This window comes from Myotis daubentonii, chromosome 19, assembly GCF_963259705.1.
Source record: "Myotis daubentonii chromosome 19, mMyoDau2.1, whole genome shotgun sequence".
Taxonomy (NCBI): domain Eukaryota; kingdom Metazoa; phylum Chordata; class Mammalia; order Chiroptera; family Vespertilionidae; genus Myotis; species Myotis daubentonii.
In genome coordinates, this window is record NC_081858.1 from 25,606,827 (window position 1) to 25,634,572 (window position 27,746).

Below are 27,746 nucleotides of genomic sequence, written 5' to 3' on the forward strand. Positions count from 1 at the left end.
CATTGTGCAATATACAAAAAATCAAGTTGTACACCTGAAACTTACACATTGTTATGTCAATTATATCTCAATAAAGCTGAAAGAAACTTATCTTGTAGCTAGCAAACTTTAGATTATACTTGCAACTAGGTAATAATTCTCATATATTTTTACATCTTTATATCTGACTTGTTAAAATGAATAAAGAATGAACAGGGTACTGATTTGGAGGAGTATAATTTTTCAGATGGACCTGCCCAAGAACACTTGATGCCACCCTTCACTTCATTCGACTTTTGCAGGATTACAAGGAGGTAATTTTGCAAACGTTTTAGAAGGTGTTACCTATTTCCCCAGGACTTCTCTTAATCCTTTGAGAGTCAGATCATTATTTTTGGAGGCACTCCGCCTGTCTTCATCATGAAGATTCTCGGATGCCACCTGGCCTCACTCTGCCAGAGCCTCAGTGGGTGGTAGCTCTGCATGTGAGTCTCCAAAATCACTCATCGACTTCACCAAATCCTGCACGATTTACAATTATTCTTGGTGATGTATTTGTCTCCTATGTGCACTGCACTGTCAGACGTTCATGACATGCAACGATCAGAGAATGTGGCCATGAGAGACACCGACACGACAGGTCCAGTGGAGAGATGAGGGGAGGGGAAAGAAGAGCTTTGGGTTTTGTGCTACGCTGATTTGGTTTCCCCTGCCACCTCCTAATAGCACGGACTCAGGATAATAAATACCTAGATTAAGCATGTCAAACTCGCGGCCCGCAGGCCCCATGCCTCGTTTACTTGGCCGATGTTAGCCTTGAGTTTGACATGCTTGACCTAGATAATGAGGACTGCCCAAAGCAGAAACGAATAAGGTGGGGTTGGCCACCCGGAGAAAGTCTACCCACAAATGCTCTTTCACACCGTGCTGTGGCTCCTACTGGCCCGTACAGACTGCAAAGCCACCCCCTCCTCCCAAAAGAGCCACCAGACAAAGGCCACTTGGTCAGATGACACTTTAATTGGCTAGAAATATAAAACCTGCCTTTGGAGACTATCAGGAGCCACATGTGGACAGAAGAGGAAGCGGAGGCACAGCACCGAGGGCCCAGGGAACCACAGGCCGAGCAGGTCAGCGATGGCTGAAGAATCCCTGAGGATGGTTATATTTAAACGGCTTCATCCTGCTGGGACCCCTAGAGGAACAGAAGGGGACAGAAGAAATTATGGTTACCCGCACAATACTGTACACCTGTTAGGGGGAAAAATAAACGTGTGAGAAAAGCAGACTGCAGAACAGTATGTAAGGTGCGATACCATTTTTGTAAAAATGTCTATATGCTTGCAAATGCATGAACATAGGCCTGGAAGGGCCCTCACTAACAATGGGCACTTCTGGGGAGAGGATGTGGGCACCCTCACTTTCTAATATATTTAACAACTGTTGATTGTTGTTTCTATGTTTAACAATAAACATGGTTTAGTTCTATAATTTAAAAAAATAAAGGAAAAAACTTAAAAACCTCTTTTGCAAGGAGAGTCCCATGCAGGAGGGAGGTAGGACTCTGAAGTCGGGGTGAAAAGAATCTGCAAAGTTAGATGCTGTTGCTGTAATTCTGTAAGTTTTACAGATGGAGAAACAGTCTCAAGGAGTTAAACTATCTGCCCAGCATTATACGGTCAGAAGGTGGCAGAGCCCAAGACCAGGTCCGACGCCAAGCCTTGACCTCATGAAGCTTAGGTGCTTCAGCTATCATCCCGGGCCCCCAAGCAGAGCTTCACACAGGGTCCCCTTCCACACAGCTCCCCAGTAACTGATGTCCAGGTGAAGGGCCCTTTATTCATCTGCCTATGACTGACATTCCGTAGTAACCACTAGGTAACACCCTGGATCTTGGTCTGAGCAAAGGAAGGTAGGAGGGAGTGTGTGGGCACGCACGAGTACGTGTGCGATTGCAGATACAGAGAAAAAAGGTTTTAATTCCCACACCAGGAAAACCACTTACCTAAGTGTGGGTTTATTCTGCCTGCACTGTGCTGGGCACTTCATATGCTCCATCTGGTTTAATTTCACCCTCCCAACCATACCTGAAGGGAACGCTGTTTTTACCAGCAAGGAATCTGAAGCTCAAAGAGACTAAGTATAGACCCTAATCACACAGGTAGGAGCAGCAATTTGAACCTAGGTCTTTCTGGCCCCAAAGCTTTTGCTCGTAACCATGAGGTCATATACCTCCCAACACCAGAAGGCACTGTCATTTGGGCAAGTCTAAGCATACGTCTGATGGAGAACCCACAGCCTGAAGGTACCCACCAGCCTCTGTAAACTTTGTGTGCTGAATGTTGGGACTGGCTATGCTAAATAAACTTGTTGCATTAAAAAAAAAAAAGTTCAGCTTCCTGGCTTGATCCCAAGGGTCAGGACTTCAGGTCAAGAACCTCACACCTCACCAGTCATGGAGTTAATTAGATCTGAGTGGCCAAAGCTGCACCTTCCAATGCCCTCACAGAGCTCAGCGTGGGTGACATACAAAGCACTTCAGAAAAGGGGTCCCTGGGGAACCATTAGATAACAGAAAAGAAACACTGGCCATGTGAGAGATCCCACCCTAGGAATGTGCTACAGCAGGCAGGGAGGGTGGGAAGAGCTGAGGTCTCACACAGACCCACGAGGGAGTGCAAGTCCTCGAAGGCACCAACGTCCAGCACCAGCACCGCCTCCCAGCAGCCACTGGGGGTTAGAGCTGGTTATTATCAGATAGCACCACAAATCACCCAGGCGGAGGTGCCAGACACAGCAGAGAGGATGCTGGGGACACGTTCCCCAGGCTGGGACTGGCTGCCTGAGAAGGTGAGGGGCAGATAAGGCACCTCTTAGACTGATAGGGAACAGGGGATGTCCTGATTAGAAACAGATCACCATTCCTCTCCAAGCCCTTGCCCCAAACAGAAGGGATGCCTGAGCAATATGAACTCGGGAGTTCTGGAACGGACTCTAAGAACATGAGTGAGGGGACGAAAGCGAGAGAGGACCCCAAAGCGACAGGAAAGTACCTGGAAGTGCTGGGAAAGCAGACATGCTAAATACCGAGCTGTCAGGACCTGTTGGCATCTTGTGAGCCCCGGTCTATGCTGGGAACCATGCTGGAAACTTCACGTAATTTAGAGCTAATTTATCATGAGCCTGAAGGTTATATTTCCTTCAGCCTTTAGGAAATAGACTCGGGGCTGAGCTGAAGTGATTCTCCCAAGGTGAGCAGCAGAGCAGAGATCTGTACTTGAGTTTGTCTTCCTTCAGGCTGGTTCCTGATGGGAAGCCCGAAGGCCTAAAGCTGTGATTCTCAAAGTCCTGTGAACGCCTTAGGAAGAGCACAGGAGGCCTCGTGGAGGTGGTATAGATAAGAGGCTGATTTGGACAGTACAGAAAGCATGGAAAGTAAAATTCAGCCAAATCCTCTTGGTTCATGGTTCAGTGCTGCTCACTCAGTGGGGGGAGGGGGGGTGTCCCCCCTCAGAGGGTGCTTGTGAAGAACAATTGGGCCAGGATGGTAAGCGCGGCTGCAGGAAGTTTCAGGAAGGAGGCAGCAAGCTCTCCCCAGGAAATTCGGCAGCAGGACTTTAAATTCCTCTGTGAACAGAGATCAGTGCACCTGGGAACAGGTATGTCCTCTATGCCAGGCTCTGGTCTCTGCCCCAAATCCCTGTGAGAGGCAGGACTGGAGGTCCCTGGCACTCTGACCTCTCCCCTCACCTGAAAAGCCGCAGACACATCTTCTCCTGGGGAAACTCCTTGGGTCCCTCCACGCTGTCATCGTGGATCTCAGTTTCCAGGTAGACGTCCAGCAGCACGCACAGGCGCTGCAGCTGGTTGGTCAAGAGCTGATGGCCGGGCCGGGGCCCACACAGCTCCTTGTAGCACACGTTGACCTCGCTCTCCATGGCCTACAGAGTGGGAAGTCCGGACACTCAGCACAACCTTCAGACTGCTGGGTCTGACAGCTCCACAGAACGGCAGCTGGGCTTGTGCAGGAGCTAGTGCACACCACATCAAGCCGGACTGGATTATTCTAAGGCTCCCCCTCCTCAAATCATGGGGTCTTCCTGATTCTGACTCATAGCTTTCCCTGCCTTGCACAGCCACAGCCAGGAGGATGGAGGTGTGTAGAGAAGGAATCTCAAGCTGAGAATCAAGTCAGAAGGAGTTAGGGTTAAAAACATGCTCCACAGCCTTAAGGCCACCACGAAACAAGTCATCAGGCATAATAATTATTAACAGAGCCCTAACCGGTTTGGCTCAGTGGATAAAGCGTCAGCCTGTGGACTGAAAGGTCCCGGGTTCGATTCCGGTCAAGGGCATGTACCTTGGTTGCGGGCACATCCCCAGTAGGGGGTGTGCAGGAGGCAGCTGATCGATGTTTCTCTCTCATTGATGTTTCTAACACTCTATTCCTCTCCCTTCCTCTCTGTAAAAAAAATCAATAAAATATATTTTAAAAAATAATAATTAACAGCTGCAATGATCTCATACTCATCTCATTCCGGCAATCCTATGCTTCTGAGTTAGCTCACATTTGCATAGAAGCCCATGACAACCGCCTTTCAAGGCAGGTATTTATATTTTCCCTAATTTGTAAGTGGGGTGAATAGGTAATTGGTTGAGATGGGTCTAGGTTCCTTCCATTACAGCATGCAGCCTCCAATATAGTCTCTAAATCCTGGCGGGCTCCTCTGTCCCAGGAATTACACCCGTGTCCCAGCCCTCAGCTCCACAGAGAGCTCCTCCGGCTCCTCTTGTCACCCCAGCAGGGCCTTACCCGAATGTTGTCATCATTGCTGCTGGTTTTCTCCCCTTTCCAGTTCAGACAGAGCTGGAAAATGGGTGGGATGGAGGAGTAGCCGGGGTTCAGCACCACAGCTGCCTGGAGTTTGGCTGGGAAGGGAAAGGAGGAAAATCAGTTGTGACCCAGATTGGCAGCCATGCACCGTCCCCAGCGGACCCCTAAGGCTAGCTCTGATGTCCCCTATTAATCCAAGTGCTCCAGAGCACATCCTGGTACTAAATGACTTTTATGTTTGTTCTGGAATCTCCGAAGTGGAACTGCCAGGTTGTAGAATGTGATGCCTGTGACTCTGGTCCCTCTAAGGAGGCAGAGGGGTGTGGACTCCCCAGAGTCTAGTCCACATTGGGTTTGCCTGAGTTCTATTTGGTCCTTTGACAGAAGTTGGTTTTAATTGACATTTATTTGCCAGCAAATTAAGGATTTTCCCAGGTAAAGACTTACTGTTTTTTCAATATTGTGTATTAGCTGTTATACCAAAGTTATCCTCTCTATTCTGTTCCTTTTATTTTTAGATATTTTGTTATGTAGAAACTTGTTAACAGCCAACATTTATTGAGTACTTATTCTGTTTCCAAGCACTGTGTTATTACACAAACTTTATTTCATCCTAACAATGATTCTGAGATGGATACCATTATTATCATCCCCACTGTACATATACAGAAACTCAGGCTCCAAGAGAAACCTTCTTAAGATCAAACAGGTGCAATGCAGCAGTGCTGACTTTAACTGCCTGATGTCAGCGCTGTGTTCATAATCATTCACTGAAATATTTGTATTTCTTTAACACATTCATTTTTTCCCTGGGGGAAGTCTTCGCCACTCTCAATAGGATGACACTTATCGTCTCCACCAATGGGCTAAGTATGCCATTCTTCTTTCACTATTTATGGGAGGATTTAAGAAAGAACTCTCTGACACACCAGTAATTCAAATAACAGCAGGCAAGAGAGTGTGGGTTAAGACAATTCTTCCTCATGGGGAAAAAAGGAGACATATGTACTACTATTTGTATTTGTAATACTTTAAACAATAAATAAAAAAAAAGACAATGCTTCCCCGACAGTCACAAAAACATTTATTATAAAGTGATTCCTTTCTTTACTGTTGTGTTGCCTCTGTCACAGTAGTCTGCATATATTTCTGGATTGAACTCTATTCAATAACTTTTTGATCTATATTACGTAAACTTTTCAAACCGATCTGTTGTATGACTTAAGGATTATATATATGTACTTGGGTTTGTTGCCCACTTATTCATTTAAATTTCAAACTTAATTTTTCAAATTCTTCAATACAGCTAATGAAAATTTTAATTTTCATTCATTTTATGTATGAATCTAGAATACTTATTATCATTCCAAGCTTTCATCTGCTCAACCAGGAAGCAGAAGTAATGTCTTCCAATGACTTTCTATCCTTGGGGCTTCATAAATTTTTGGGCTGCACAGAGATGCAGTAAAAGCATATTTTAAAGGAGGAGAGGCCCTAACCGGTTTGGCTCAGTGGCTAGAGCGTCGGCCTGCGGACTGAAAGGTCCCAGGTTCGATTCCGGCCAAGGGCATGTACCTTGGTTGCGGGCACATCCCCAGTAGGAGGTGTGCAAGAGGCAGCTGATCGATGTTTCTCTCCCATCGATGTTTCTAACTCTCTATCCCTCTCCCTTCCTCTCTGTAAAAAATCAATAAAATATATTTAAAAAAAATAAAAATAAATAAAGGAGGAGAGGATGAAAAGCAAATGCAAAGCGCTGGCTGGGTAGCTCAGTTGGTAGAGCATCGTCCCAATACACCAAGGTAAGGGTTCAATCCCTGGTCAGGGCATAAACAGCAGTCCACCAATGAGTGAATAGACAAGTGGAACAACAAATTAATGTTTCTCTCTCTAAAATCAATTTAAAAAAAAAAGGCAGCAAATGCAAATTCTAAATAGTAGTCCCGTACCATGAGAGAGAGCATAAAGTGGGATTGAGAGCCTCACTGTATCTGAAATACTTAATTTCCTCAGAATATTTTTAAAAACACACGAAGAAAAAGAGAAGGGAAGAAAAAACTACCAACAAGTCCCCCGACCCTGTGGCCACAGCACCAAGCCCCGGGGATCAGATCCTGTGTCTGAGCCAGGCCTGCCGCGGCGGAGGCCGGGCGATAGCACCACAGGGAGTATCTGGGTGGCTCAAGCAGGAAGCCCTGGCGAATCAGATGCCAGGACACCTGTGAGGAATCAGTTTTGATGCCTCCAGTGAGCGCAGAAACTGCAGACAGGGAGGACGGTCCTGCCACCCCGCACTTCACAACCTCAGACACGCCAGTCCTTCCGGGATGAGAGGTAGGAACAGGTGTCCGATTCTAGCGAGCAGTAAAGCCAAGAGCTCAGGGTCAGAGGTCAGACTGGGTTTATGACTAAGTCTTAACATCTTCACCTATAAAATGAGAATATTACCATCCCTAGGACAGTCATGAGGATTAAATGAGATAAAGTACTCATCTAACGGTGGCTGTCACATTCATTACTATTTGCTAAGTCCTGCAGCAGGATTCCAGATCTTTCGCTTTTTTTGGGCAATTTCCAGGAATGTTTTATTCTCAGCCACTCCCCTTGCCTAGAACCACTGTTATGAGCAGAACAAATTACCTGTGCCCCTTTCCACGAGTGCCATGTAGTAGAGATTGGTGTCCCCAGCCAGTCCTGCCTCCACAATGTCTTTGGTGAAATGCAGCTCCTAGAAGTCACCAGGGACAAGGAATAAACTGCTGGCTCCTTTAAAACCTCCTGCCCGCCTGGTGGAGACATTGGCCTACAGTCCCCAGGACCACAACAATGACCCATCACTCCTCTACCTACCACGTAATCCTCATGGGCAATCGTCACCCACTTCACCAGGCGAGAGACAACCTTTGCAGGGAAGAGGTAGTGGCAATCGCTAGTAACTGGTACAATGCCATGTTCTAAAAGAAAGCAAGACAGGTGGGGTCACAGGTAGAAATCAGGTGCCACAGCCAGGTAACCAGCATCCTCTAGGGAGCTCAGATGGCCCTGCCAGATGCCTAGGTACACCTGGCACTCAGTAGGTGCCCAGGTCAACACGTGCCAGGAATGCAGGCACATCAACCTGACTTCACCCAGGGCTACGTGCTTGTGGCCAGACCCAGTAGCAGCATTCATGGTGCTTTATCCTTAATACAAATGACAGCAAAACAAGAGCCTCCAGCCAAAACCAATGACAGTGCCGCTGCAGCAGTGATGGGTAATTAGATCGAATCGCCGAGAGGGCTGTTTCCATAGCTGACCTTGATGGAGGAAAAGACTGAAGTGTTCTGTGTCAGCTCCTCTAGGGGAGAAAGGCTGGAGAACTGTTCCAGCGTGAATTCCTGCTGGCATTTCAATAAGCAAATATGCCAACACAGTAAACGCTGCCCAGGATGACAATCATCCAACCTTGAGACGAAACAAATGCAGCAATGCTGATGGGAGAAAGGCCTGACGGATGAGCAATGCTGCCCTGGAGAGACCAGGGTCCACGTGGAGCACCAGACCGAACCAGAGGGGCAGGGTCTCACGATGGTCCTGAAAACCCAATGTCTTTCCTGAGAGCCCTCTTGCATCAGAAAGATTTTAACCCTCACTATCTTGCAAGTGCCTTGTACGTAGTAAGCCCTTGACAAGTATATACTGAATGAATAAATGAAAAGAAGCCCCATATGGCCACCACTGTGGTCAATGGCTCAGCAGAATCACCTGGGAGCTTATGAAAAAGAGGGGCTCAGCCTTACCCTGGAGGGTGTTAGCTTAGTAGGTCTCAGGGAGGGATGAGGAGTCGATCCCTGTACAGCTGTGTTCAAAGAAGCTGAAGGTGGGCTTCATGAATCATGACCTGGACTCCCACTAAATATCTGTAGGATGCACACCGAAGTCGGACATCCGCTAACTTAGGATGAGCTGCCCCCGACCAACTTGTGCCACCAGAAGGCTCCGGGCCCCTCTGTGAGCCCGAACAGCCCTGATGACCCTGGGGGAGCTCAGATCTGTGCTTGGATGGTCTGCAGCTCTCTCCAGCCGCCCTGTCAACACCGCAGCTCAGCAAGAGCCCGAAATCCAGCCCTCTTTCATTTGTTGTCAGGATTCCAGACATCTGAATGAAGAGCTAGGTTGTTTTTGTCCCTGTGTTGAATGAATGGCTCTCAAGCCACAGCCCCAACGCCAGCTTACCCAGGGACGCGAACTGTTTGTGGAGGGCCAGGCGGGACTGCACTCTGGTCTTTAGCAGTTTCATGGTGGTCTCCATGTGGCTGGAGCTCAGCGAGTGGTCAGCGATCACCGTGGGCTGTGGATGACAGCAAGGGGCACACCTGAGTGCTCGTCCCTTCCTCCAGGCACCGCCTCTCTCCTAGGCCCTGCCTGCCTGTGGCAGCCGAGCTCACCCATGCCCTGAGGTGGGCACCTGACGGGGAAAGGCAGGGTTTACCTCTGTGACAGGCCAGACGCTGTCCTTCAGGGGTGCTGCACCCAGAGCAAGGACCCAAGTTACTTGGATCTAGAGGGTTTCTAGACTCAGGGAGAAGGCAAAGGTACCTAACACTTGTAGGCCTTGGGCATTTTAGTGCTGAGTGGAGGGAGGACAGATCATATGCTTAAGGGAGCGCATTCTGCTAGTGTAAAGCCCCCAAAGCCACCAGAAGCCTTTCTGGAGTCTGTATGGGTAGAGAGGAGGTAGAGCTCTCCAGCTAAGGAGATGGGGTCAGTGTACACACCTGGGGCTGCTCTTTAGGGAAGTGGAGGCCACCCAGCTTCTGTACCCACAAGTAGGGGTGGCCTAAATCAAGCACGTAGTCTCTCAAAGTCAGGATGCTGCATAAAAGAGTAAAATAATTTTATAAGTCCTTTTTGCAATGGTCCCAGGATATAGTCTTCCTCCCAATCACCCCAAACAGGTCGGCCCCGCAGGCTCAGCCGTGCTTACAGCCAGGCTACCACAGTGCCTCTTGACTTGAGCGGTTCCCTATTGTAAATTTCATCTCTCCCATGTTCACTTTTCTCTTTTCCCCTGACAGTCCTCAACTAATCAGCAAATCTCAATAAAAAGGCAGTGCACACGATCGTTCTCCTTACCAGTTTACCAATTCATAAAATAGTTTAAAATGTTTTTAATCCTCAGAGAATTAAAATGGTCAACATTTTTATTATGTCATGTGTTCTTATCATGTTCCCCACCCACCCATCCATGACCGCCGTTTGCCTCATAAGCAGGAAAGCCCCTGTGTTCCCTTCTCTCAATAGAGCGCTCTCCCCTGCCCCACGGTCTCCCTACCCCCTGAGGCTCTGGCCTGACCAGGTCTCCTGCATTAAGCTTGAGCCACCAGAGAAACTCAGAAGCAGAGAAGCTGAGAAAGGAGGAAATACTGCTGACTCACCCCACTTTATCAAACTGGTACTGATTGGCTGGATTCGGCGTTTTCTTTCCATGATCCCCAGGATACAAACAGCTCAGGACTGAGTCAGGAGACAGCAAGTCACTGGAAAGGGAGCAGACTGCAGTGAGAATGCGGCCCAACACCCTGTCTCCAGGCAGACTTGGACATTCGGGGGTGGTCATGCCACTTCGCATTGATGATCAATGCCACCGTTTATGGAATGCTTCCTGTGAGTCAGACGCTTTATACACCTGAGGTCATTGGATCTTCATAACCCTACGAGGTACAGAGTATTATCATTTCCATTTTATAGAGGAGAAACTCAAGGCTTGGAAAGGTATGGCTTGTCCAAAATCATGCTGCTAGTAAGTGCTGGAGCTGAGATTTACAGTAAAAAAAAGGTAGTAGTACTGCCCTAACTGATTTGGCTCAGTGGACAGAGCGTCAGCCTGTGGACTGAAGGGTCCCAGGTTCGATTCCAGTCAAGAGCACATGCCCGGGTTGCGGGCTCGATCCCCAGTAGGGGGTGTGCAGGAGGCAACTGATCAATGATTCTCTCTCATCCTTGATGTTTCTGTCGCTCTCTCCCTCTTCTTTCCTCTCTGAAATCAATAAGAATATATATTTTAAAAAAAGACAGTAGTACTCTTACCCACCAAAAAACAACAACAAAAAAACTATCCATCTGGCCAGTGTGGCTCAGTGGTTGAGTGTCGATCCAGGAACCAGGAGGTCGCTGGTTTGATTCTCAGTCATCAGGGCACGTGCCTGGATTTCGGGGTCCATCCCCAGTAGGGGGCATGCAGAAGGCAGCTGATCGATGAGGTCTTTTCTCATCAATGTTTCCATCTCTCTATCCCTCTTCTTTCCCCTCCCTCTAAAAGCAGTAAGAAAACAAACAAACGAACAAAAAACCCCTATCCCTTCAAAGTTATATGGTGATCAGGGCCTTACCTAAGGGGAGCAAAGCCCCATGACACTGGAAATAGAAATAATCATAATCTTTATAGAAGCAGAAAGGAAGTGTGCAACTTCGGTGCTGTGTCTATCACACTTTGGCCAAATTTCACGCTACTCACACGAAAATGACCCCTTTGTATTCGAAGAAAAAGACATTATCGCCTACACTGGAGACAAGGTGGCCCAGTGCTATAAGCAGAAAGACAGTGACACTGCTGCCACCCAACTGGAATGGCTAGGGCACAGCCCGTAATTAAGTGTGACAAGCAGAGAAGAGAACTGGGGGGAGCATAATAATAGAGTAATCTGATCACAAGGACAACAAGGCCCACTCTTTCCCTCAACCAGTATAGCGGTCTCCATTTTTTCAGGAATAGCATCAGGAGCAACTCAGGCAGAAGAGCTAATCCTGCTGCCCTGAGCCCCCAAAATGACTTCGGGACTTAACGCTGCGGCACTGGCAGCTTTTGGCTCTCCTCTGCTCTCCGTCTCTCCCAGAATCTGTCTCCACTATCCCCTAGCAAGGGTCTGCCCCTTTCACTGCCTCGCATGGAAAACTGGCTAGAAAATAAATAAGAATTGCCAGTCCTTGGCCAATATTTAGTGGCTATTACTAACAGAATGAATCAACCAAAATAAAACAAAATAGCTACAACTGCACATAAGGGTTTCTAATTAACAAATCTTGATGGAAGAATAAAAAAATAATTTTTTTAAGTTTTGAATGATTTTAGAGAGAGAGGAAGGGAGAGGGAGAGGGAGATAGACTCATCGATTGGCTGCCTCCTGCATGCCCCCTACTGGGGATTGAGCCTGCAACCTGGGCATGTGCCCTGACTGGGATCGACTAGGTGACCTCTTGGTTCAGGATCTATGCTCAACAACGGAGCCACGCTGGCTGGGGAGAAGAATAAAATCTCCCTGACAAAACTTACATCTGTAGTATATGTCTCAAGACGTCTGACTTTGGTAAAAACAACAGACATGAAAGGGGAAGCTATAGTCATAAAAATACAACATCGAAACAAAAAGCTATTCAATTAGTCAAATCTCTGTTATAAAATTTTAATGGAAAAGGGATTTAAAAAACCTTGGTCAAATAAAAATGGAAAATGAATAAAAATAGTTTAATGGCTTAATGAAAAATTAATGGATTAAAATGCCCCAATGGAGATCATTCTGGAAAATAATTTGAGGAAAATTCAGCAAGGCTAGTATAATTCTGATTAAAATGTTTGTGTTAAAAACATTAATTCCCTAATGAATTAACAGATCCTGGCAAAAGTCATCAATATCGCAAAGACAGACAGCTCGGGTCTCCTGATGGCAGCACTCAACATCTATGACACAGTCCTGCCCCTCTGTCCCCTCCAAAAAATCAAAATAGAATTTCATCAATCCTCTAGATCTAACTACAATTTATATGGAATACATGGGGAAGGAGTAACCATAAAACTGTACTGTAGGGATGCAATCATCAAAATCTAATTCTGGAGGAAGACTACAGAGAAAACAACACAATTTCTCAACAAAAGATGGCAGACACACTCAGATGAAAAGGTGCCTGAGAGAAGCTTCACCCAATTGCAACATATGGACCATACAGAGACCCTGAGTCAAACCCAAACGGTAAAAACCAAACGAAAGTAATTTAGAGAAAACCAGAGATACTTGCACTCTGACTGGCTACTGGGTGAAATACTGTGATCATATCAAGGGGGTCAAAAAGACAGAGAAATAAAACCATCCATCAGGGGCCAAAGCAGCCTGTACTGGAGCCAAGGCCTCTGGACTGGGGGTCAGGAGCTCTAGACCCAGGGCTTCCACCATCATATGCCCCCTGGACCTCAGTTTATCCATCGGTACAATAAGGGGATGAGCTAGACAAAACCTGAAGGCTCACCTTCTTCAAAAACCCCGCAGGGCCCACCACAGTCCTCCTCCCACTGCCCAGGTTAAGGACAATCTGGGATTGAGCGGAGTGTAAAGTGAAAATCCCAGCACCTTGCGACAGAAAAAGAAAAGCTGTCAACCTGATAATGTGCCAAATCGCATTTCATGCTCTTCCAACACTGGCTGTAAAAGCTGTTCCTCTGCCCCACCGCCTCGATGTGCAGAATGCCGCAGTCACTTTTATCATCTGCTGTGTAGCAGTGCGTCACTAAGTCAAGTCGGTCAGTGCTTTCTAAATACCAGTGACGTGCCAGGACTTCCAGGCCAGTGGAACCTCTCGGAGCCAGAGGAGAGAAACTGAGAGCAGCCCGGCACCACGGTGCTCGTCACAGCCCCAGCCCTTGTGCCCTCCGCCACGCCTGCTCCTACCCTGCACTGATGGGGGTGATCAGCTCCGTGGCAGTTGTCACTCTGGCTTTTACTGTCATGATGTTGAGGTTCATGAGATAGTAGAACGTCAGGTGAAGCACACTGTCATCTGGACGGGGGGGAGAGAAAAGGATGCATGAGTGAAACATGAGAGCAGAGTTATTAGTTTTACAGAAAGGGACGTCCATGAGGCTTTAAGATATTTTACTGTGAAAACAAAAACTCAATGGCAATTTAAGGTTGAGGAAAAAAAAGCAGAGCGTCTACAAATTCCTTGTTACTTCTCCCCCCAAAAGGTGGATCTCCATTTCCCTCCCCTTGAGGGTTGGAATTACAGGCCCTGCCTCTGACAAAGACAGTATGAAAAGGAAGTGATCAAGTGATCACCAAGTGGATCCAAGTTTACATCACCAGGAATAAGACACCATGATACCATGTACCCCTGACAATGAAGATAACCAGAGAAATATGAAATCAGAATCTGTTCTTGGGCAAAGAGGCCCTGGCTTGCGGGGTCCTGTGCCCCTACAGCTGGCGGAACTCCTAAGTGCTATGGGACCCCCAGAACAGGGAGCCAGACCTTTGCACTTCAGGTCCAGCATGACGGACAGCGGGTGCCTCTTCAGCATCTCCTTGCGTTTGTCATCCAACTGAACTCCCAGTGTGGGTCGCCGGCGTTTCTGGACAAAGGAAAGAATGGACCCGATGAGCACTGGTCGTACAAAATCTCTCCCTGCCTTCTCCCTACCAGCCAGGGCCTCAGCACTGCGGCCTGGGACCTGATGCTTCAGCTATTCAGTGGCCAGGCTCCCAGCAGCCCTTTCCTTCAAACCTTTCTTCTGCTTCTAGGAAGGATGGCACCTGCCAACTAGCAGGCGCCGGTGCAGCTGCTTGGTACGCCCACAAGAGGGAACGGCTCTCACCGTGGTCTGCTCCTCCTCGGCATCCGAGTCGCTCTCGTCATCTGCAGACACAGAGAGAAGGCATATAGAGTGGAGGGGGCTCCTGATGCTCTCTAAAGCACCTCAACCCGGGGCGGAAAGGGGCCCAGACTCTCTGTCATTTATAAATGCTTTTTTTAGGATAAATTAATTTGCTGCTTCATATTCAGTATAGAAAACATGATGATGCAAGAAAACAAAGAAAAATGGCCCTGACCGGTTTGGCTCAGTGGATAGAGCATTGGCCTGTGGACTGAAAGGTCCCAGGTTTGATTCCGGTCAAGGGCATGTACCTTGGTTGCGGGCACATCCCCAGTAGGGGGTGTGCAGGAGGCAGCCAATCGATGTTTCTCTCTCATCGTTGTTTCTAACTCTCTATCCCTCTCCCTTCCACTCTGTAAAAAAATCAATAAAATATATTAAAAAAAAAAAACAACAAAGAAAAATGACCTGTAATCACACCACCCATCTTTTAGAGTTTTTTTTACATGTTTTTTGATGTTCTCCTATGCCCCTCCACTGGTAGTGGTGGTGGTGGTAGCAATAATAGTAATAAAGTAACAATAATAGCAGCTCATATAATTTGAGTGGTTGCTATGTGCCCAGGATGATGCGAAAGGCTTTTGCATGCATAACCTTGTTTAATTCACATAATTCTACATGAGGTGTTACTATCCTGTTTGGACAGGTGACTAAACTGAGGCTCAAAGGTTAAAGTGCTTCCCCGGAAACAGTGAGCTAGTGAGTGCAGGGCTGAAATCCACGGGCATGGCTTTCCCTGTCCCCCACTGAACATAGTCAAGCTCCCTGTTAAACAAAACCAGCACAGCTAACTTCCAAAGGGCCAGCACTGCCCTCAGGTGGTGACTTGGTGCCCCGGAGCCAGCTACAGAAGACGGGGGGGGGGGGGGGGGGGGGGGGGGGGGAGGATCTGACCAGCACATTACCTTGGGATTCCTCGTGAGGTTTAAACAGGGCCTTGGCTTCGTCCACACTGCCTTCGATCGCCACCGACAGTGTTTTATCTGGGAGCAAGAAGAAGCTTTGTATGACAGCCGCTGAGGGCAGGAGCTCAGCCGCACAGGCAGGCCAGCTCCGGGACTGCATCTCTTCCGCCTTTGTCACAGCTCCTTACTGACTGGGGTGGGAGGACAAAAGCCCTTTCTCCAGATGAAGAGAAACAGGTAGGAAACTTAAGTATTTTTGCATCATTTACCGAGAACAAAGAACCCAAAGTGTGGATTCCTGGACAAGTATGACCTGAGACTAGTGGTGAACACCTCCAGTTTCAGGCTTATACCAAGGTTCAGAAACCGCAACCTCGGGCCTAAAGCCACATGGCACTCTTCTGCCAAATGCCTTAAAGGTTCTCATGCAGAAACCCGTAACTGTCACATCCCAGAAATAATGGCTTTCACCTGACTAAGTGCTCATTCTCTATGCCACACTACACCAAGCACCCGGCTGGCACTGTCATCTAACTGGGAGGCAGGAGGACGGTGGGCAGAAACCTGGACCCTGCAGTCCAGTCCTAGGCCTGAGTCACAGTTCCAATTCCCAAACGTGTGACCTGGAAAGTTAGGTCACAGCGCTGAGCCCCTGGTTCTGCATTCATGAAATCAGAACGTGACTAATGAGAGCTGGTCAGTCAGATGGTGAGGTGATGTTTATAATGAATGAGCAGATGCTTATAATTTTAATTATAAAATTAATTTTTTAAAAATTATAATCTGGCTGGCAGCATTTTGGGGCGCAGCCCTTCTGGTTTTCCAGATGACCTAGTTTACAGCCTCCTGTGTTCCTCCTTCACCAACCCTAACAATAGTCTTCGCTTTGTTCAAGGTCACAAGCCCTACTCATTCTCAGGAAATACCAACTCTAGACACCATCACCACCTCCTTCCCTGCCCGGGCTTCATCGCCCCTCTGACGACGAGCGAGGATCGCTTGGCTCTGAAGAAAAACATCACCCCTTCAGCAGAAAGCACCTACAGAGGAGACCCTGAACGCCTTTCGCTGAAGTAATTCAGCGCCAAGATCCTTGAGGGGGTATTGCAGGCAGTTAGACAGACGTGAGCAGAGCAGTGACAATGGCCAAGTACTGGTGGTCACCAGGGTGGCAAGCCCCAGGTGCCTGCACCAGGCAATCAGTTATGGGAGGTGGGGGGGGCCTCATCTCCAGAGTGACCTTTCCTTCCTTAGTATATCGAAGGTCATGTGGTTTGGACCCCCAGACCTTCCCCCCTAGAGATAACATCTAGGCCTCAGTTGTATTTCAGCTCCAGGCCCAGAGAAGCAACAAAATCCAGCGACTGAACAATGACCCCCTGCTCCGGTGCCAGCCAATCAATCAGTGGAGACCACCACCTGAAAGGGTACGCCTGGAAAACTGCTCAATATTCTGTTAAGGTCTTCCCCTAGGACCTCCCCTATAAGCTCCACCTTTAAAACCCTTCGGAGGAAGACACAGTGAGCTCTCCCTCCAGGGAGAAGGCCCATGCCTTTCCCATCTCCTTTCCCTCCCCCTCCCCCTCCCCCTTCCCTGCCCCAGGCACATTACCATGACCTTCCTCACTCCCAAGCTCAAGGGCTCTTCCTTTAACTCTATAAATTGTGTCCTAAGCTCAAATCTTCTAGGAATTACTTCTGCCTCTGTGATTTACCAAATAAATGTTCTCTTACAAAAATAAACAAATAATACAATAAAAATTATCATCTTCCTGACTAGTGTGGTTCAGTTGCTTGGAGCGTCATCCCTTATACCGAAAGGCTGCAGATTCTATTCCAGGTCAGGGCACATACCCAGGTTGTGGGTTCGATCCCTGGCCTGGTGTGTATGGGAGACAACTGATTGATGTTTCTCCCTCCCTCCCTCCCTCTCCCTTCCTTTCTCTCCAAAATTAACAAAACCATTTAAAAAAATTTCCATCTTACCAACAACCCTATAGGAGTAACACTATTATTATACTTTTTATACATTTACAGATGAGAAAATGAAGGCTTAGAGAAGTTTGATACAACAGCCAGGAAAAAAACAAGCTAGGTCTATTTGACTTGAGCTTGGCATCTCAAGAACCATGCACCAGACCCGACATCTTCCTGAGTGACGCCTGGGCCTGCCTTTGTGGAGCCGCGTGGGTCTAGGGCTGGAGGTCAGACAGACCACCTCCCCTCCTGCTCCATTCAGAAGAGGATACAGATCACAGACAGTCACAGCAGCCTGAAATGATTTGTCCAATCGGTCTAAGGAGGATGGCAAACTTCCCCCAAGTGCAGGCCACTGGGATAATATTCCCAGGTAGCTGACCACTACTCTCTCTAACAAACCTGCATGACCCATCACACCTTACCCCAAATAAGCTGGCTGCCCCCATCGGCCACTGGCAAACTTTTGAGTAATTTAGTCCTGAAATTCTACAGTAAAATGAGAATGGAAATAGGTTGAGGTTTCAACAGAAAGGAAAATTACTCACCCTGTCTAGGGGGCTGGGAGGGTTTCCTATGAGCTGATGATGGAAACAGGAGGGAGGACAACGGGGAGGGAGGACAACGGGGAGGGAGAGGACCAGAAGGACCCAGAAGACATAAGAAGAGAGACAGTGATGTGGTGGAGGAGAGGCATGCCCTGGTGGGGTGGGGAAGAAAGCTTTAGGTGCTGGGTGAAAGCGGCAATAGAGCAAGAGGCAGGGTCTCCAAAACGTCTCAAAACCCTGGAGGAGTAAACGGCTGCCTTTAAGCTTATCATGAGGACACATTCCCTCACTGGGCAATTCACCGTAATGACATGCAGCCCGTTTGGGGCATGGAAAAGCCTAGAAGAGCTGGCTGGGACCTGTGTTCAGTTTCTGAAGCTGAGCAAGAGGTGCCGATCCACCTGCCAAACGTGCTTTGGGCTGCTGGGCACTGCACTCAACAGCCGACCAGCCAGGCTCATCACACATTCAAAGCCATCCATTTTGAAATGCCCATCGGTTTAGTCCAGCCTCAGGCCAGCTAGTCAAAGCAGCCATGCTGGGTGGTGCACAGGGCAGGCAGCACTGGTCACCTGAGGGCGTCCGAGCCAGGCCTAGAACTTTCCTCAGCCGGCAGTGCTTCCAAATGACCCCATCAGCCACAGCTGCTGCTCCCACAGCCCCTCTTCTGCACCAGGCCCGTACTTACCACAGGCCTGCCCATACGCAGTGGCCTGGACAAAGAGGACATAGAGGGGAGGCGGCAGGTGTCTGGCCGTCTCATATTGTTTGTGAGCCTGGTCAAAAGGCATGAACAGGTACTCTTGCACCGGGAGGGAAGCCTGCAAGCGTTGATGAGGATGAGGAGCAATTAGAACTTTCTCATAGTGCTGAAGGAAATTTCCATAAATCAGTACAGTCACTTTACAAACCTAAACATTTGCAGGCATATTTTTTAATAGGAAAAATTAAGTACCGCCCACTCTCTTAGTTTCCATTTTTGTTCTGTCCCATTATCCCATTATAAAGTGTTACTGGGAATATTTCTGTTAATAATCCTAATTCTATGCCTAGTGTGGAAGGGAGGAAATGTAGACTTGCCAAACCCCAGAAAAGGGAATTAGTAATTTCTCTAGGGTCCTTTTGCCAAGTTCCTTCATATTAACCATTTACCCTGATTCATACAACTGTAAGGGCTGAGACCAAATCTGGCTTCACAAAGCAAACAAAATCAGGCCACCCACACAGACAGACACTACAGTTTACAGGTGAAGTGGGGGCTTTTCCTCCTAGGGTACCTAGTGGCTTTCAAATATGAGTCATGTTTTCACAGTGCGTAAATCTACTAAAAATCTTCCCCTGAGGTACAATCAGGGGGGTCTAACAGATATCCACAGCACACTTAGGCACCTATAGACTTCGGGGGCTGGTTAAGACCATGTAGGGGGTAAACTAAAGAGTTTGCAAAAGTGGGCCTGGTCGGTGCGGCTCAGTTGGTTGGTCAAAGCGTGCACCGAAAGGTGGCCAGTTCAATTTCTGGTGAGGGGGTGCAGGAGGCAGTTGATCAATGTTTCTCTCATACATGGATGTTTTTATGTTTTTCTCTCTCTCCCTCTTCTCTAAAAATCAATTAAAAAAAATACATTTTTTTTTTTGCCAAAACCGGTTTGGCTCAGTGGATAGAGCATCGGCCTTCGGACTGAAGGGTCCCGGGTTCGATTCCGGTCAAGGGCATGTGCCTCGAGAGCAGGCACATTTCCCAGTAGGAGATGTGCAGGAGGCAGCTGATCGATGTTTCTCTCTCATTGATGTTTCTAACTATCTCTCTCCCTTCCTCTCTGTAAAAAATCAATAAAATATATTTAAAAAAAAATAAAAAAATGCATTTTTTAAAAAAACGTGTTTTACCAGGGATAACACTGGCCAGTGGTTGGAGCGTTGGCCTATGCACCAAGGGTCTTGTGTCCGATTCCGGGTCAGGGCACGTACCTGGGTTAGATCCCAGGCCCCAGTCGGGAAGCATATGGGAGGCAACCAATCGATGTATCTCTTTCACATTGATGTTTCTCTCTCTCTCCCTCTCCCTCTTTCTCCTCTTCCCTCCCTTCAACTCTCTCAAAAAATCCATGGAGAATATAACCTCGGGTGAGGATGAACAAACAAACAAACAAAAGAAAGCACCCCAAGTTAACTTGTGTCTATGTCCCTGAGTCCACCTGGCCAGCTTTTCTTCTACCCAGGACCATCCTCGAACTGTACCCTAACTCAGGTTAGGGTGACACACCTGGCAAAAGCCAAAGGCAGACATAGCTGCTGACGGCTCGAGTCAGCACGGTCTCCCTGGTTGTTCAGCGGAGGCAAAGCAGAGGCCGATGGGGTGAGGGTGGGGGAGGCCCTCACCTGCATGATGCTGTTCAGGCGAGGCTGGAGGCTGCTCAGGTATTCCTTCTTCACTTCGATCTCCTTGAGGATCTTCTCCTTGTTGGAGAGGGACTCGCGGTACTTCTCCGCCAACCTGTGGGGAGAGGACAGAGCACTGTCCCTAGATGCTCTCCAGAGATATCCTGACATGCCTGTTCCCTGTCAGAATCCCCCTAGTAAAAGCAGCTGGGATGAACCAATGTTTCCCTAGCACGTACTATATGCCTGGCACTTTGAAGAACTCTTTACAAGCATTACATCTTTATAAAAACCCTGTTAGAGCCAGCTGGTGTGGCTCAGTGGTTGAGCGTTGACCTATGAACCAGGAGGTCATGGTTCAATTCCCAGTCAGGACACAGGCCCGGGCTGCGGGCTTGATCCCCAGCAGGAGGCATGCAGCCGATCAATGATTCTCATCATTCATGTTTCTATCTCTCTCCCTTTCCCTTCCTCTCTGAAAATCAGTAAAAATATATTTAGAAAAATGAAAAAACAAAAGCCTTGTGTCTGTTGAAAACAAGCAAACAAAAAACCAAGAACAACAACCCTGGAAGATAGGGTCTTTTCTTATCCCCAAAGGAGGACGTGAAGGCTCAGGGAGGTAGATAACCTGCCCAAGGTCATCCAGGAAAGAGCAAGCACGGAGCTAGGCTTTGGATCCACGCCTGTCTGGCTCCAGAGGCTCAGTCCATAACCTCTAGGGAATACCCCCGTGTCATCGGCTCCATTTCTTGCCTCTAGAGGCCAGACCCAAACTTTCACAAACATGTGCACCTAATAGCTACAGGACCCAAATGAGGCCATAGAGTGGCTTGAGTGGGGCCGGGCGGGGCAGGATTCCAGACCAGTGCCACAGGAATACAACACTCAGTTTAGCCTGTGCCAGGAGCACAGGGGAGTGACAGGCCCATCTACTAAAAATTGACACCAATCCCTAAGAATCAGACTTAGTGCTTATTAAATTCATAACATGGACCAAAGGCACAGAATACATTCAATAACCGAAAAAGGCAAGGGATAAAAACAGCTGCTTCTCCAAAGAAAAACAGTCCAATCCAATCAGGGAACGATTATGTGAGTTACAATTTGTCTATACATGAAATATCGTACAACCTTCTAAAATAATGTTTGCAAAGCTTTAAAAACCACAGGAGAAAAGGACAAAATCAAAATTAGATTTATGGTACAAAAGGTATTTAGGTCTCAGGTGTCAAAATTTTAAAAGAAAGATTACTCCAACTTTCCGTCAACAGCCTTAACCGATTCCAACCCCACTCATGATGCAGTTGGCCAATTCTGAACTATCGGGTGTGAATTCATCACAAAATGGGGTTTGGTCTTAGAGACCATTCTGCCGGCTGCACAGAGCTTTGCTGTCTGATTGTGGATCATAACAAAGTACTATTCCCGCGGTTAAAGGGCCGTGTCTGCACAGGTTAACAAGGTCAGGAAGAGGAAAGCCACCTTTTCCGCTGCTCCAGCTCCCAGTCCAGACGTGCAAGGGTTTGCTGGTGAGGGTCTCCCATGGTGATCTCAGCCTTGCTGATATCTGAAGGAGCCTCTTGATAAAACTCCTCTACACTGACCAGATCAATTTCTTCATGCTTTGACCTATAGACAAAAACAAATGTCAAGCTGCCATTCTTAGGAACCCAAACGGTGGCTTAAGCAGGCCCCCAGTTCCTCCCCATGTACACCCACTTAGCCCAGGCCTATAGCTACGCAGGGACATGCCTCACTCCAGGGCCACTGGCTCTCCATGGGCCTAGTTCCACTGCATTTTGGGTTTATCAGCTTCCATCTGAGCAATGGTCACAGGCTGGGGCATCGCATTCTTTTCGCCTTTGTTTTCATACCTGGAGTGAGGGTATATTTCCTCCACATACCCTGCCCCTCCAGTAACAATCTTACCTAAACAGTACAAAGTCAAAACCAGGAGAGTGGCAATGGTACCATACTACTCAGACCTGATGTGGATTTCACCTCTGTTAGTATTTAAGTATTACTATGTGATGAATTTGTGGAGCAGATAAAGATTCCTCAAAAATCATCATCGTTATTATTAAAAATAAACTAGACCCAATGTCTAATGTGCCCACTCACCCCAAGTTTATTACAAATAACACCTTTCAGTTGGCACAAATGGGTCTGACCAAGCAAGAACATGCTCCCTTCTCTTCTACTCCTTCCTCCCTTCTCCTCTCTCACCTTGGATTTGCCAAGAGGCATTATTACACTTTAGAAAGAACACTGCAAATCCTCATTTGTTCACCAAAGGCAGCTAAGCAGCAAGAAACCCCGGTTTGCAAAAATGAACTGCTGGAACTTTAGAGATGAAAACTGGGCCAAAAGGCTAAAAGGACATGACTGGAGGTGAGCTGCTCCCAACAAGGCTGCTCAGAAATCAAACTGGTAATGAATGCAAAGGCCCTTACTAGGGAGAGACAACTGCTTCTGACGAGGTGCAGAGCTCAAAACTCAAAATGGTCAGACAGGCTTCGGAGTTTCTTTGCGCAGCCTAAAACTATTGCCTCCAACCTTCCCACTCAAAGTCATCTATTCACCCTTCTCCCAGGTCCTACCGTCTCCACAATCATCTGATTTCTTTTTGAAGAGACTAGCTCACACAGAGCTATGCGGGAAAAGGCAGTTACTAACAGACCCTCTTGCCAAAGCCGTGGCCTCCAAAACTCACTTGAACTCCAGACATTTAGTGATCTCCTTCTGCAGGTGCATCACCTCATACAACAGGTTCTGGAGCTGCAGGTGATAGGCGTCTACTTTCTGCTTGGCCTGAAAGGAGGACAAGGTCAGAGGTGAGAGGGGCAAGTCAGGGTGAGGCGGGGCAGAGCAGAGTGGCAGCCAACTCAGAAAAAGGGGTAAAGGGCACTGATAGGGGATGGGGAGGAAGAAGGAGGAGGGTTAAACCTCTCAACTCCTACCTCATGGGTCTGATCTCGTCCTTTCTTCAACCTGATGTGGGCTAATCGGTTAAGCTTCTTTAGAGTCATGAAATGAACACAGCTCAGGATCCTGCGATCTTCAATCTCAGCTGCCTGCGGGCAAAGAAAAGCTGGTAAACACCGCAAGAACGGGCACTGGCTCGCTTCCTTCGGCTCCAAAATAAGACCATGGAAAGAGGCAGAATCATGAAGAGTCAGAGAGAAATGAAAGAATGACTGTACAAGGGAAGGGCTTAAGGTTCTCAGGGCAAAAAGCCATTTCTGGTTGGACCAAAGTTAACAGGAATTGAATAGGGAGCAAGTACAGCCAACGCACAAAAAATCTGGCCTTACATATCGCACACAAGAGATCCAAAATCTTACCATACAATTTTACCTCTGTGAACAGCATTTCAGAATAATTTAAATGAAAATAGAAGAATTATAGTTGTAAAATTTGACTCTCTTTAAGAGCTAAAATATAATAATTTTAACAATATTGGCCAGTGTAAGCACATGAGATTCCTGGCAAAATATGGGTTGTTTTGTTTTGAACTTATTCATCTAGTTTGTAGTCACACTGTTTAGTTTCTCTGCCCAAAAGCCTGGTTTATTCATTTAGTAGTAATAATTTAATTTTTGTTCTGATTTCCTTGTACATATCAACCCTTATTAACAGCAAGGGTATTTACATGTCATTTCTCAACACCTAGCAAAATACTTAGCCCTTAACCCTGGCTGGTTTGGCTCAGTGGATAGAGCATAGGCCTGCGGACCAAGGAGTCCCGGGTTCGATTCCAGTCAAGGGCACATGCCCGGAGTTGCAGGCTCGATCCCCAGTGGGGGGCATGCAGGAGGCAGCCAATCGATGATTCTCTCTCCTCATTGATGTTTCTATGTCTCCCTCCCTCTCCCTTCCTCTCTGAAATCAATAAAAATTAATATTTTTTAAAAAAATACTTAGCAATTAATACACATTTGGATAAATTATCAAATTATAGTTATGGAAAAAATTCATTATCCTGTATTTTAGCATTACTGTCATTTGTGAGTGGATGGTGATGAGGAGTTCCAATAGATTAACAGACAGGTCCCTAGAGCGCCCAGGCCCCAACGACCTATTCACGGCTAGGACAGGAGGCCAAGGTCAGGATGGGCTCTCTCTGGTAAGTGCGAAACAGGTGCATCCACGTGGACCCACCAGGTTCATATCTGCCTAGTCCACTCCTTACCGCATCCTTGCCTCCCCTGCTCTTCAGGTCCTGGATCTCGGCCATGAGTCGCTGCAGCTCCTGGCATGTGTACTTGTACAGCTCATAATCTCTTCCAGGGTCTCGCAGGTCCACCTCAGCCTCCTCACTGTAGTATTTGCCTTCCTGTGGAGGCAAGGATACAGGCCTTGAGTAGGGAATAAAAGTCTCCCAGTCAGGACCAGGGACATGGGCTGAGATCAATAGCAATGAAACCCCAAAGCAGGTCTCTAAAGGATCTGGTCCTCAAATCAAATGTTTTTCTTCTTTTCAAAATGGAAAAGAACTCCTCTCTTCGGATTACAAAGGAATGCAGGCTTAGTGACAGATTCAGTAAGGAAGGAGGGGTATCAGAAACAAAATAAAAAACGGGGGGTGGGGGTGGTGGTGGTAAGAGATCCACCAAAGGACTTGCATGCATGCATATAATCATGACCAATGGACACACAAGTAGGGGGGCCAGGGCATGTGCTGGGTGCGGGAGCGGCCGGGGAGAGGTCCATGGGGAGAAAAGGAGACATATGGAATACTTCCAACAACAAAGAATTTAAATTAAAAAAAAGAAAAAGTCTTGGTTCTTGGGATGCTGCAGCTACAACTGATGGGGACACTCAGGCTCTGGCGAGCCAAGTGAATTCTGGGCACCTGGTTAAACAGAGGCTCCCTGGAAGGTTGTCCCTCTGCCCCTCCGCTGCTGCAAACCCACAGCCAGGTGCCCGGCGACAAGCTGTACTCCCTCAGCAGCACGGCAGCCCGGCGAACCCCACCTGCTCGGGGTCAGAACGATTCCGCTTCCCCTCCGCCGGAGCTCCATCACTTCGGATCACTTTGGGCTTCCTCTTCTTGCTCGACTCTGATGACATGGCTGTTTGGTGAGGTCAGGAAGAAACAGCAGAGACCTGTTAAGAGGAGAAAGCTTTTGGATTTTCCTGTGGTCAGAAAACTTAGGTCTAATGAGTAGTTGTGGTCATTTACACCCTCGGTAACTCAAGAAAAGACTCAACCCTTCAGCCCTAGCGGGGTAGCTCTGTTGGTTGGAGCATCATCCCGTACACCAAAAGGCTGTGGGTTCGAGTTCTGGTCGGTGTGTGTACGGGAGGCAACTGATGGATGTTTCTCTCTCTCGCCCCCTTCCTCTCTCGAAGCATATTCTTGGGTGAGGATTTAAAAGAAAAACAGACAAGCCTCCCAAGATGCAATTAAATCCCCTATAAAAGGAGGGCGAGGGGTCATCCCTCGGCCTGTCCGAAATGAACTCATCTTCCTCCCCTCCACCTCCTGTAAAGGCACCTCCACCACACCACTGACCAAGCGCCTTAGCCTGGCCGTAGCACGTCCCTGATACTACTGCCTCATCACCGTGAGCTGGTCCTTGACCTAAGCACTCTGTGGGTAATGCTCGCATTTGCTCTTTATACAAACCTTTCAGATAAGAACAAGCACGTTTTATAGATGAGGACACGGAGCATCAGAAAGCGGAATGACTTGACACAGCTGGGAAGTCCCATCAGTGCTCTTAACCCCATTATCATGCCGCCTCCTCTTGCCACCATCTCATCTGGGGATGCCGTCAACTCCCTGGTGACCCCCGACATTTAAGAGAGCAGAGCCTAGTCCTGGCCAGTGTAGCTCAGTGGATAGAGTGTCAGCCTGAGGACTGAAGGGTCCTGGGTTCGATTCCCGGTCAGGAAACAGGCCCAGGTTGCAGGGTCGATCCCCACTAGGAGGCATGCAGGAGGCAGCCGATCCATGATTCCCTCTCATCATTGATGTTTCTCTCTCTCTCCCTTCCTCTCTGAAATCAATTTAAAAAAAAAAAAAGCAGAGCCTACATTTCATGGAGCTCTCGGGTCAGGGAGCACCCTCCCTCTGCTCTCTCTCTTGGCTGTCACCACAGCCCCCCGAGGTGGGCAGCACCCCCTCTCGTACCCCAACAAATCAGTCACCAACGACCACTGGGGTAGCCCGCTGCTCGTGGGAGCGGAGCCCAGGAAGCCCTGAGCTGGAGGCTGAGTCCTGAGACCAGTCCCTGCCCTTTCCTCCGGGCCCTGTCCCCCTGGCAGACCCAGTGAGAAAAGAGGCCCTACCTCAGGGGTGGCTGTGGCCGCAGCCCGGGAAGGCGATGCAGGCGATGGGGAGTGGGTCCTGGGCGGGGGTGGGGGTGGGGGCACAGCGTGATCTTCCGATGACGGCGGCACCGAAGAGCAAGCGACTCTTTCCGATTCCTGTTAGAAACGGCCGACTGCTCCCAGGAGCGTGTGACGCCCCTCGCTGACCATCTGTGAACCCCGACGTTCCTCGCTTCACGAAGGGACTCTATCGCAGAGCCTGAGACAGGGAGACCTGGCGGGAATCATGAACATGGACCTGTCTTCACTTTAAATATATTAACTTCTTATCATAACCTTCTGCACATGACAAGTGAACCGAGTTTTACGTTTATGACAGGCTTAAACGTTTCAAGCAAATTTAAATTTTAAAAGTGGCTCGATGCAGCCCTGACCGGGTGGCTCAGTGGGTGGAGCGCCCTCCCGGGCCCCAGAGGGTTAGGGGGTTCGATTCCCGTCCATCCAGGTTGCGGTTAGCGTCACTCCCGCCCCACGTCGGGGTGCCTATGGGCGGCAACCCACCCATGTTTCCTTCTCACGTCGATGCTTCTCTCTCTCTCTCTCTAAAATCAATACAACATATTTTTCAAGCGGCTCCATTAAAAACCTTCAGGAAACGGTCCTACATGGTATAAGCTGATTTTGGCCAAAAGACCTGAAAGGCTTCCGTGCGAGCAACCGACTGGGACCCAGAAAAGAGTGTCTTTCACAAACTTGAGCGCCCGGGACATGGGCGCTGTTTTCACCACCGCCTTCGTCCTCGTCGTTTAAAAAGGCTGCAACGTGGAGCCTGGGATGCTGCAGCCAGCACTGCCCACGAGAGGACACGGAGCGCTCAGGGCCCCGAGGACAGAGAACCCGGGCGGAACTCCGGCCCGAGGACGCCCCCGGGCGGCCGGCCCGCCCCGCAGCCCCCGAGCCCCCGCTCTCGCCCTGCCGCCCTCCCAGGGTCCCGACCCCTCCTCGCCGCCCCGCGCCCCGAACCGGCCCCCGCGTTCCACTCACTTCAGGCGGCCGGCCGGGGGAACTGCAGCCCGCGCACCATCGAGAAGCGGAAGGAAGGAGCGAGCGGCCGGAAGCGCGGCACGGAGGCCGGAAGCGAGGCACGGAGACCGGAAGCG

General features: G+C 48.5%; 1 protein-coding gene across 5 annotated transcripts; it reads right to left on the reverse strand.

Annotated features, from left to right (window-relative positions):
- On the reverse strand, positions 1-27,746 carry THOC5 (THO complex subunit 5). Of its 5 annotated transcripts, none has more exons than XM_059675897.1 (22): positions 27,631-27,746; positions 26,605-26,860; positions 25,285-25,382; positions 24,500-24,643; positions 23,268-23,381; positions 23,021-23,118; positions 21,790-21,936; positions 20,305-20,419; positions 18,614-18,746; positions 17,926-17,958; positions 15,401-15,478; positions 14,436-14,476; positions 14,093-14,192; positions 13,513-13,621; positions 10,231-10,332; positions 9,571-9,667; positions 9,029-9,143; positions 7,664-7,767; positions 7,454-7,541; positions 4,793-4,908; positions 3,730-3,920; positions 1-1,174 (listed from the first exon to the last, which is right to left on the reverse strand). In XM_059675897.1, exons 3-22 carry the CDS (start codon positions 25,378-25,380, stop codon positions 1,111-1,113), a joined length of 2,085 nt encoding a protein of 694 aa, XP_059531880.1. In that variant the 5' UTR covers positions 25,381-25,382; positions 26,605-26,860; positions 27,631-27,746; the 3' UTR covers positions 1-1,110. The 5 variants fall into 5 exon arrangements, with proteins under 5 accessions (XP_059531880.1, XP_059531881.1, XP_059531878.1 ...); XM_059675895.1 differs by having other exon boundaries at positions 4-1,174; positions 25,285-25,416; XM_059675896.1 differs by having other exon boundaries at positions 4-1,174; positions 25,285-25,416; positions 26,605-26,845; positions 27,631-27,732.

Coding starts and splice junctions, on each gene's coding strand:
- THOC5 (XM_059675897.1), bottom strand. CDS start 25,380: ATGTCATCAGAGTCGAGCAAGAAGAGGAAGCCCAAAGTGATCCGAAGT. Junction 7,768..9,028: donor CAAACAGTTCGCGTCCCTGG/GTAAGCTGGCGT, acceptor GCTTTCTTTTAG/AACATGGCATTGTACCAGTT. Junction 7,542..7,663: donor TTGCCCATGAGGATTACGTG/GTAGGTAGAGGA, acceptor GGTGACTTCTAG/GAGCTGCATTTCACCAAAGA.